The sequence below is a fragment of the Pyxicephalus adspersus genome, chromosome 3 (genome assembly GCF_032062135.1).
Source record: "Pyxicephalus adspersus chromosome 3, UCB_Pads_2.0, whole genome shotgun sequence".
NCBI classification, from domain to species: domain Eukaryota; kingdom Metazoa; phylum Chordata; class Amphibia; order Anura; family Pyxicephalidae; genus Pyxicephalus; species Pyxicephalus adspersus.
Window position 1 is genome coordinate 123029349 of NC_092860.1, and position 9599 is coordinate 123038947.

The 9599-nt window shown below is 41.1% G+C and overlaps 1 protein-coding gene across 1 annotated transcript in view; it reads left to right on the plus strand.

Annotated features, from left to right (window-relative positions):
• Positions 1 to 2809: 2809 nt before the first annotated feature.
• CHIC2 (cysteine rich hydrophobic domain 2) overlaps positions 2810 to 9599 on the plus strand; it is a 21476-nt gene continuing 14686 nt past the window's right edge. Inside the window, exon 1 of the mRNA XM_072406236.1 lies at positions 2810 to 3058. Coding sequence (XP_072262337.1) covers positions 2937 to 3058 — 122 coding nt within the window. The 5' untranslated portion in view covers positions 2810 to 2936. The remainder of the gene's footprint in view (positions 3059 to 9599) is intronic.

Here is a 9599-nt window from a genome sequence, read left to right on the forward strand (position 1 = left end):
TCTTCACATGTTGCTGGCTAACATACTTCTTTACCATTGGTTGTATTATCCCTAACATTATCTGTTTGGCCCACTTTTGCTGAAATTTATACACTCACCTACCACTTTGTTAGGTACAACTTGCTAGTACTGGGTTGGGCCTCCATTTTTCCTTCAGAACTGCCATAAGTCTTCATGGTATAAATTCAACAAGATGCTGGAAACATTCCTTAGGGTTTTTTTTATATTGACATGGCAGCATCATGTGGTTTCTACAGATTTGTTGGCTGCACATGCATGATGTGAATCACCTGTTCCACCATGTACAAGAAAGCAGTTTGAGATGATTTGAGCCAATGCTGTGGTGTACTATTCTGCTGGAAGTAGCCATCAAAAGATGAATGCACTGCAGTCATAAAGGGATGGACATGGTCTGCCACAATACTTAGGTAGGCTGTGGCATTTAAATGATACTCAATTGGTACTAAGAGGCAAAAAGTATGCAAATTAAAATCCCCAGTACCATTCCACCAACAACCTGAACCCTTCATACAGGGCAGGATGGATTTGGTCCTTCATATTATTGAAACCAAATTCTAACTTCATTCTCCGAATGTTGCAGTAGAAACTGAGACTCATCAAATCAAGCAATGCTTTCTGAACATCCTTGATGAGTCTGTGCGAATTGTAGCCTGGGGTGTCTGCTCTGAGCTAAGAGGTGAGTTACCCATTGTGGTCTCCTGCTGCTGTAGCCCATCTGCTTCAAGATTTGACATTTTGTGCATTCAGAGATTCTCTTCTGCATACTTTGCTTGTAACAAGTGGTTAATTGAGATACTGTTGCCTTTCTATCAGCTCAAACTAGTTTGGCCATTGCCCTGTCACCAATGGCATCAACAAGGCAGATAACTAACACTCTAGACATTTTCCTTTTTCATGCCATTCTCTGTAAATTCTAGGGATTGCTGCATGCGAAAATCCTAGTTGATCAGCAGTTTCTGAAATACTCAGAGCAGCCAGCTTGGCACCAACAACCATGCCATTTAAAACGAGCAGATTGCCTTAATAATGACTACATGCGTAAATGCATTAAATTGCTGCCATGTGATTGGCAGATTAGATATTTGTGGTAACAAACTTAAAAGTGGCCAGTAAGTGTAAATGCAATATATTATTATCATTTTATTACTATACAGCATTTATATAGAGCTGACATATTACATAGCACTTTACAAAGTCCATAGTCACTAGCTGTCCCTCAAAGGGGCTCACAATCTAATGTCCCTACCATAGTCATATGTCTTTAATATAGTCTAAGGTCAACTTTTGGGGGAAGTCAATTATCATAACTGCAAGTTTTTGGAATGTGGGAGGAAACCACAGCAAAGACAGGGAGAACCTGCAAACTCCATGCAGATAGTGTCCTGGCCGAGATTCAAACCTGGGACCTAGTGCTGCAAAGGCCAGAGTGCTAACCTCTGAGCCACCATGCTATTATATCATAATCCTATCAGATTATATATAGGAGGTTTGTGCCTTTCTCAACTAAATAGAGGCTTAATAAAACAGACATAATATTTACACCTGTGCACCTAAGTGGATGGATTTGTAGTATCATTTCACAGGAAGGCTTTCCATTGCCAGACAAGTCATCAAACTTTAAACTATAATAGCACAGCTACTACAGTTCCCTGCATCAAAAAACTGTCCAATGCAGGGCTTATTGTTATGAGTGGCTGGAACTCCCTCTTCACTAAAAGCACCGCTACTATTCCCCTGCGTCCACCCTACTAATTCCCTGCTTCCATAAAACAGTCCAATGTGGAGCCAGGCATAGGCAGAGAGGCCGCTGGTCTTTAGACGTGAGTTATGCCGGAAATTGTAGTAGCAGCGCTATTTCAAAGCAGCGGCGGGCCAGCTGCAATTCATATTTAGGAAACCTTTGGGGGCCAATAAAAGGACGTTGCAAGCCAGTGTTTGACACCCCTGCTTTACAAAATATCTTATGTCATTAAAGCATACCTAAACTCAGAAATTTCACTTTACATAAAAGGGTAGACAACCCTTTTATGTAAGGTAAAAATTCTGTTTTGCTGCACCCTTTTTTATAATGAAAAAAGGGTGCAGCACTGGCCCCTAATTAGTGATCATGATTGAATGGGAGCGCAAAGCCTCCCACGATACCTACGTCACGCATCCCGGGAGGATCTTAGATGCTCCCTGCGCATACCAGATCATCTTGGGCACATGCGCTGAGAGTTCGGCAAGTTTTTTTCCAACATTCGTTCACCCGATCTCGAGCCTGGGTCAGGTGACGTAGAAAAAAGAACCCGGAAGAAGAGGCGAAGATGGCGCTGGCTTAGAGACGGATGCAGGGACGACGCAGGACCCGATGGAAGAGACATCTATGCCGATCGACTGCGCTGCGGGATTTAAGGTAAGTGGATTTTTTTTGTTTTCTGCGTTTTTTCATTTTACTTCTCCTTTAAGAAAAAAAATTATAAAGTAATTTCAGTTCCACTTTAAGTAATTTTTTGGTCATAACCAATAAAAAACTGAACACAATTCATCAACAGATGCCTATGCTTCTAAAACAACATAAAACAAAATAATTAAGTAAAAATGAAGTCTGATGGCAATATTATCTTTCTGATTGTTTCTACGTAATATAAAATGCATCACAATGCAAAATATAAGGGAGCCTGCAAAAAGAGCAGCTAATACCCCTAAGTCTTGGAAATTGTTCGTGGAACAATAAAGTTTGGCATGTTTGCGATAAAAAAAAAACTATTGCAGCACTAAATTCCCCGACTTGGTGACGTACGGGACGCTTGACGTCATGACGCAGCGGCCGGGTATGGCGGCCTCAGTTTCCTGGTGATTGCCGCAGCCGGGAAGAGGGGGAGAGACGGCTGAGGCGCTGCGTTCTGTGTGCCCAGCTGAGGAGAGGAGTGAGCATGGCGGACTTTGATGAGATTTATGAAGAGGAGGAAGAAGATGAAGAGCGGGCCTTGGAGGAGCAGCTTCTCAAGTATTCCCCAGACCCAGTGGTGGTACGAGGATGTGGGCACGTCACAGTGTAAGACTGCTGGGAGAGGGGGTGGTGAGGGCTGCTGATGAAAACACAAAAGGGCTGGCAGTGTGTTATTCGGGTGTACGTCTGTATACATGTACTCAGCTTGTATAGGAAGTGATTGTAAGCTCTTCTGGCAAGGTCCCCTCCCCCTCCTGGGTCACTGTCAGTATCTGTCTGTCTTTTGTATCCCCTATTTAATGTTCAGCACTGCGTAATATGTTGGCGCTATATAAATCCTGTTATTAATAATGAGGGGACCCCAAGTAATGTAATCAGCTCAGAGTCCCGGGCCAGCACCGGCCCAGTGGACCTTTCATCCCATACTATTGCATTGTCTGTGCACACAACCCCCGACAAGTGGTAATAAATGATCCCAGAACCCGTTATGTTGTCCCAGGTTCAGGTAGTCATTCGGCACCATTCATATCCAGCTTGTACTTCCTGGGCTCACAGAAATGTAAATTCTATTATCTCCGCAGATAGAGATCAGCCCCCCTATTACAGACTCTTTTGTTATGATTACTAAGTTACAAAGTTACAGTCTGATTGCTAGGGGAGAGGTAACTTGAAAAATGCTCGTTGTGCCTGCAGCAGAATAATTAGTTCCTCCTAAACTAGGCTGTAAAACCTGCCTGGTGCCCTCTGGCTTAATGAAAAAAGCTAGATGTTATCTGAGTAATGATAAGGTTTATGTATGCAGATTTATTATTATAAGGTCCTCTTTACCTGTGGGTACAGATATTGGAGGCTGGATGTTCGGGCCATCCGTAGCTTATCGTGCAAGTCTGTCTGGTATTGGGAATGGAAGAAGTTGCTGCACAGAACTATTGTTACAAACATTGTGATGGCCTTAATATTAATCAGGATTTATAAAGTGCCAACATATTACACAGCGCTGTACATTAAATAAGGGTTGCAAATGACAGACGGACACAGACAGTGACACAGGAGGAGAGGACCCTGCCCCGAAGAGCTTACAATCTAGGAGGTGGGGGAAGTAACACACAATAGGAGGCATTCCTGCAGGCTCTGACAAGGGGATCCTTACTCTTAGATATAGTGTGTAATTCATTCCCTCAAAATACTAACATAAATTGGCAAAGCATGGCAACGAACCTTCAGTTCTCATGCAATTACACAAACAAGTTGATAGGGGAGTAGCCATGCAAACAAACAAACAAAGTGTCCATACTAGCTTTATTATAAGTGATCTCTCATTGAGTATTTTTAAAAGCTGCCATTGCTATTCTGACTCCAAAGATCCCCATATGCCTGGATGTAAAGCTGATCCTTTGGGGTCACATACCTAACACAAGCATGCAGAGAACTGTGACAAGTTGTGAACACCGAGCAATGTACTCACTTTGGGTCAGTGATTCACAAGGCAGGCAAGCTGTATTTAGAACCAGGTCACAAATAGCTGTTTACAATTCCCTAATGAAAAGTTTGCGTTAATATTTTAGCAGAGTGGCATGCAGGGTATTTAATGACTCTCTTGTTACCAGGTAATAAAAGGATTTTAAAGTTTACATTCCTGATTCCACCACCAGGTCAAAAGAGCATTTTGTTGTTTAATGTTTCAGGGTTTACAAGCACTCAGCAAAGTATTTGCTGGTCTGGATGCTTCTGCTTCTCATATTTTTGCAAATGGCCTGAAAGGCTTTCTAATGTGTATTTAAGGTTCTTAAGAAAATGAAGCCTAGCAAGCCCTAAAGTTTAACGGGAATATCCCCGAGTGTAAGTTGGTGGATAGTGTGTGGGACAAGCATCTACTTGTATTAGGTTGGCACAGGTCATTGCATTAAGTGTGGTAGACAAGCACTTGATTAGGTTGGCACCGGGCATGGCAGGCAAGGACCATAGTGTAAGTTTGTGAAGAGCAACTAAACATAAGGTGACATAACATGGCAGGTGAGTGCCTGAGCATAAGTTGGAGAGCTTGGAAAGTAAATGCCTGAAGAAAAGCTAGCAAAGCTCTTGCAGACAAACGCTAATATACGTTGACTAAGCATTAGAGACAGGTACCGGAGTGTAAGTTGGAAAAGAGCATGGCATTTAAGCATCTAAACATAAGTTGGCAAAGCACAGCAGTGAGCCATAAGTTGGCAGCAAAGCACCTTAGGTTAAGTTGACAGAGAACATGGCATGCAAGAATCTGAGTGTATTTTGACAAAGAGCACAGCAGATTGTCTGTAAGTCGGCAGAGAGCATGCAACATAAAAGTAGTGGCAGAAAATTAGCCATCAAATCTGCCCAGGTTTTTTAAAAATTTACTTTCAGTTGAGTGGCTGATTGCCTCTATTAGTCTGTTTCAAGCATCTGCTACTCTTTAAGATAAATCATACTGTTTAATGTTACCCTTGGGCTTTCTTCTTCTATTTTTAAAGCCACTATACCTTGTTCTTGACACTGGGCTTCAGTTCATGTTCAGCAAAAAGCTACCCCACTGCAAAGATGCATGCTTTTTTTATTTTTTATAGAAAAATATAAACAGGACTTACCCTCCTCTTGGTAACCCAACATGTTTCTTTTCCATCAGACCCAGGCTGTTCCCCCCAGCCACTTTTAGCCGGGCGAACCACCCCCGGCACTTTTCAGTAACCACTTTAAGGTTTTTGGCTCACAATACAGGGGCAGCTACCCACCTACAGCTTCCTCCCACCCAGAATAAAATAATTTTAGAGGAGGAGGAGAGGAGAATACTGCAACCACTAGTGGCTGTGAGCAAGCTTCCTCCCCTTTTCATGCTGAGGTCTTGGCACTGCATTGTGGAGGATAAAATCTGTGCTTGTGACCATTGGCCATAGTGGCTACTCTGCCTCTGGATATAAATAAGGCACTTACCTTTGCAGTGCAGAGCTGTCCCCACTCCAGAAAAAGATTTTCCCTGCCCTTGGAGTAAGTCTTTAGGATCTACTTTTTATTGACAATACAGGCAAGACACTGCGTGTACTTTGGTACAAGGTGGCCTATCCAAAAGTTGCCTTTTATGATCAAGACCCTTAGGCACCATTCTGATTGATGTTCCAGTGTTGTGTTTTTATGAAAAATAAATCTAGCTGGTTATTGTGCAGTTTCCAACAAATCGATCTTTTGTAGGTATAAATGGTGCCACATGTACCTCCACTTTACATGTGCTGGTTTTTCTCATTTGGGGGAACAGAGTGTAAACTAAAACCTGACCGTTTTCATCCATTCCTCATCACTTTCTAATATAATTGATAATTGAATGATTGATCTGTAATTCCTTTACAGGTGTTACAGGTTTAGAAACACATCCAGCACCTCTGTTTTGGCCTTGTGTATGTTTGTTTTGCCAAAGTCATGGTATCAGTAGAACACCCGACTGTCTCTTATTAGTTAGTCCTATTAGTTATGCAGCGCCCTTACAAAGAGAGCTCTTTTGGGCTTTTTCCTAAAAACCAATCTATTTTCTTATGATTTGGATGTATTGGATCAGTGCAGCACAGCATAACGAAGAGTGGATAGAGATATCCTCTCCTCGTTATTGATATATGAAATGCTTGTCCTCTAGGGATCTTCTGGATGAGAAGCTGAACTAAAATACAAGAAAATGCTGCATTCACATTAACTTTAGGTGAATTCAGAGCTAGGGAAAGTAATGTTTCGACTGTGTGTGGTATATGTGTATGGAATATTTTTATTATTAATATACAGTATTTATATAGTGCTAACATATTATGCAGCGCTGTACCAAGTCCATAGTCATGTTACTAATTGTCCCTCAAAGGACCTCACAATGTCCCTACCATAGTCATATGTCTTTTATACAGTCTAAAGTCAATTTTGGGGAGAAGCCAACTAACTGGAATGTGGAAGGAAACCGGAGTACCCGGGGCAAACATGAGGAGAACCTGCAAACTCCATGCAGATAGTGTCCTGGCTGAGATTCGAACCTGGGACCCAGCGCTGCAAAGGCCAGAGTGCTAACCTCTCAGACACTGTGCTGCCGTGTAAAAACTTCGTTTTAAAATATCCAGGGACCTACTTTACTATGTGGAGCAACACCATTTATACTAAATTAATCTGGATAGTGCTTCACTCTGAATAAATTATGGTGTCATTTAGATTTTACAACTCTTGAATAATATTTAGGTAATTTGTACAGCTTCTGCAGTAATTTCAATTACTATATCCAGTATATTATGCATAATTACAGCTCTAGCATGCAATCTAGTGTTAGTATAATAATGACAAGACAACTGGAATAGTTTCCTATATTTAAATTGGTGCTATTTTATGCGCTTACACACACAAAAAAAACAAAATACATAAATAAAAAAAATCTTTTGGATGGCAACCAATGAGTTTGAAGATACTCAATATCTCACCTAACTGTACCCAGTGAGTATGATAGCTCTATAAAGTTCCATTTGACGTTGCATGTGACATCACTAAGCTGAATAAGATAGGACTCTTTTCCCATCTTGCTTAATTGTACCAGTGCTCATTGAAACGTTTTACACATGTTGTGCTACTGCTCAAAACCTATACGCTACTGACATGAAATAATCCAACATTTGGTTTACTGGTAGATTGATAATGATCTTATAGGTGTTAATGCTAAATGTGAAAATTTGAGTCATTTTTCAGATTTACAAATACATTCTAAAGCTTTGGACTAAAGCTTCTTGAGGTTGATGGGTTACCCATGAACGGACAAAAATTTAAAGCTGAGACAAGATTTTATACACCATGCATCTTTTACTTGGAGACCGTTGTCTGATACCCCAGGTTTCTTTCTCTTGTAATATTTAGGGATAGCCTTTTGAGATTAAATTTACAAAGTATCTTTCACATTGTTTAAAACCTGTAACATGGTGTAATGTACAAACAATAGACAAGCTCTGTATTTTTTTGTATTTTTCAAAAAGCGAAACAAGCTGCTAGCACGCTTCAAGTGTGGAAATGTATGTTGATTGTCAGTGCTTTTGAATCTCAGTTCAGAACAAGCATGCTGTACATAAGCGTCAGAATTCTGTTTTTCTTTACTGTCATAAACGAAAGCATCAGCATGACAGCCAAGGAATTAACATTCTCAAAGTAGAGGTCAGCAATAGGAGCCCCACTTTTCTTTTTTGCATTCTGTAGGCTTCAGCACAGCTTGCTGAAAGCCTGTTAGCAGCTTATTTAAAGCGACAGTCAGCACTCCTTATATGATCTATGTGTAACATTCCAAAACAAGAGGTGAACACTTTCTTTGAAATTCATAAGAATTATACTTGAAGCTTGCCAAAAATATTTGCAAATACTTTTTCAAAAGCTTGCTGTATCAAAGTGCTCTTATGTTTGTCTGTGAGAAGAAGGGCTAAAGCAGATCTCCTTAGGTTCTATAGAACTGAGGGAAACGCCAGCATGCATTCACCTCAAGTTATTATCATTGAAAAACAGTATTTACATAGCTCCAACTTATTACACAGCGATTTGCATTAAATAGGGGTTTGAAATGACAAACCAATAGACGGTGACACAGGAGGAGGAGAAGACTCTGCCCCGAAGAGATTACAATCTAAGAGGTGGGGGAAGTATCCCACAATAGGGGAGGAGATATGGAATGGTTGGAAGTAGTGAAGTTTTAGGAGACAGAAGAAGACAGGTAGGCAAGTTTAAAAATGCCCTTAAAACTCATCTTTTTTAAAGGAGCAGAAAGTAGGAGCAAGCTGAATAGAAGGAGGAAGACCAATCTGGAGAGTCGGTGCAGCTTTAGAAAAGTCCTGGAGCTGTGGGTGTGATGAGGTTATGAGTGAGAAAGTCATTAGTAGGTCATTGGAGGAGCAAAGGAATTGGCTAGGGGAGTATTTTTCTATCAAGTCAGAAAGGAAAGTGGGACAAGAACTGGATCGTTGCTATCGGAGTGTTCCCAGTGCTAACGGAACCAAATTTTAAAATAATACTTACCTTGGGCTCTATTCATGCTAATTAAACAGTGTTTTCACTCTAAAGCATAGCTAAACAAAACAAAAAAGTATGCACAAAAGTTTATTATAGATCAGTGGTCACCATCCTTTTGGACGTCACTGACCGCTAAATTCATGGACTCTGGATTAGGCATGTGCCGGGAGCTGTGTGTCACTCAAAGGGAAGAAATTTCCCCCAGAGTGAAGTCATGATGGCAGAACCCGCCCATTCTACGATCTCAGGTGGGCAAATTGGCGACCGCTGTTATGAATTACCATTTGTTGGCTATTGCAGCTATATTAGTTTTCTTTTTTTTTTCTTTGAGCTATTAAACTTTTTAGCAAGTACAGAAAATCAGTGTAACGCATCCGCTGCTTTTCATGGTATAGACTCAGTACAGTGGACGAAGCCTCCACGCTTTTCTCATCATCTCCAACTACTACCTGTCTACTTGACCCAATTCCCTCTGATCTACTCCATGCCCTTATTTCTCCACCCTGGGCCCCGCCCTTACGAAACTATTTAACCTCTCCCTTTCTACTGGTAAATACCCCTCCGCTTTTAAACATGCCATAATTCTCCCTATCCTGAAGAAACTCTCACTGGACCCCTCCCTACCTTCTAA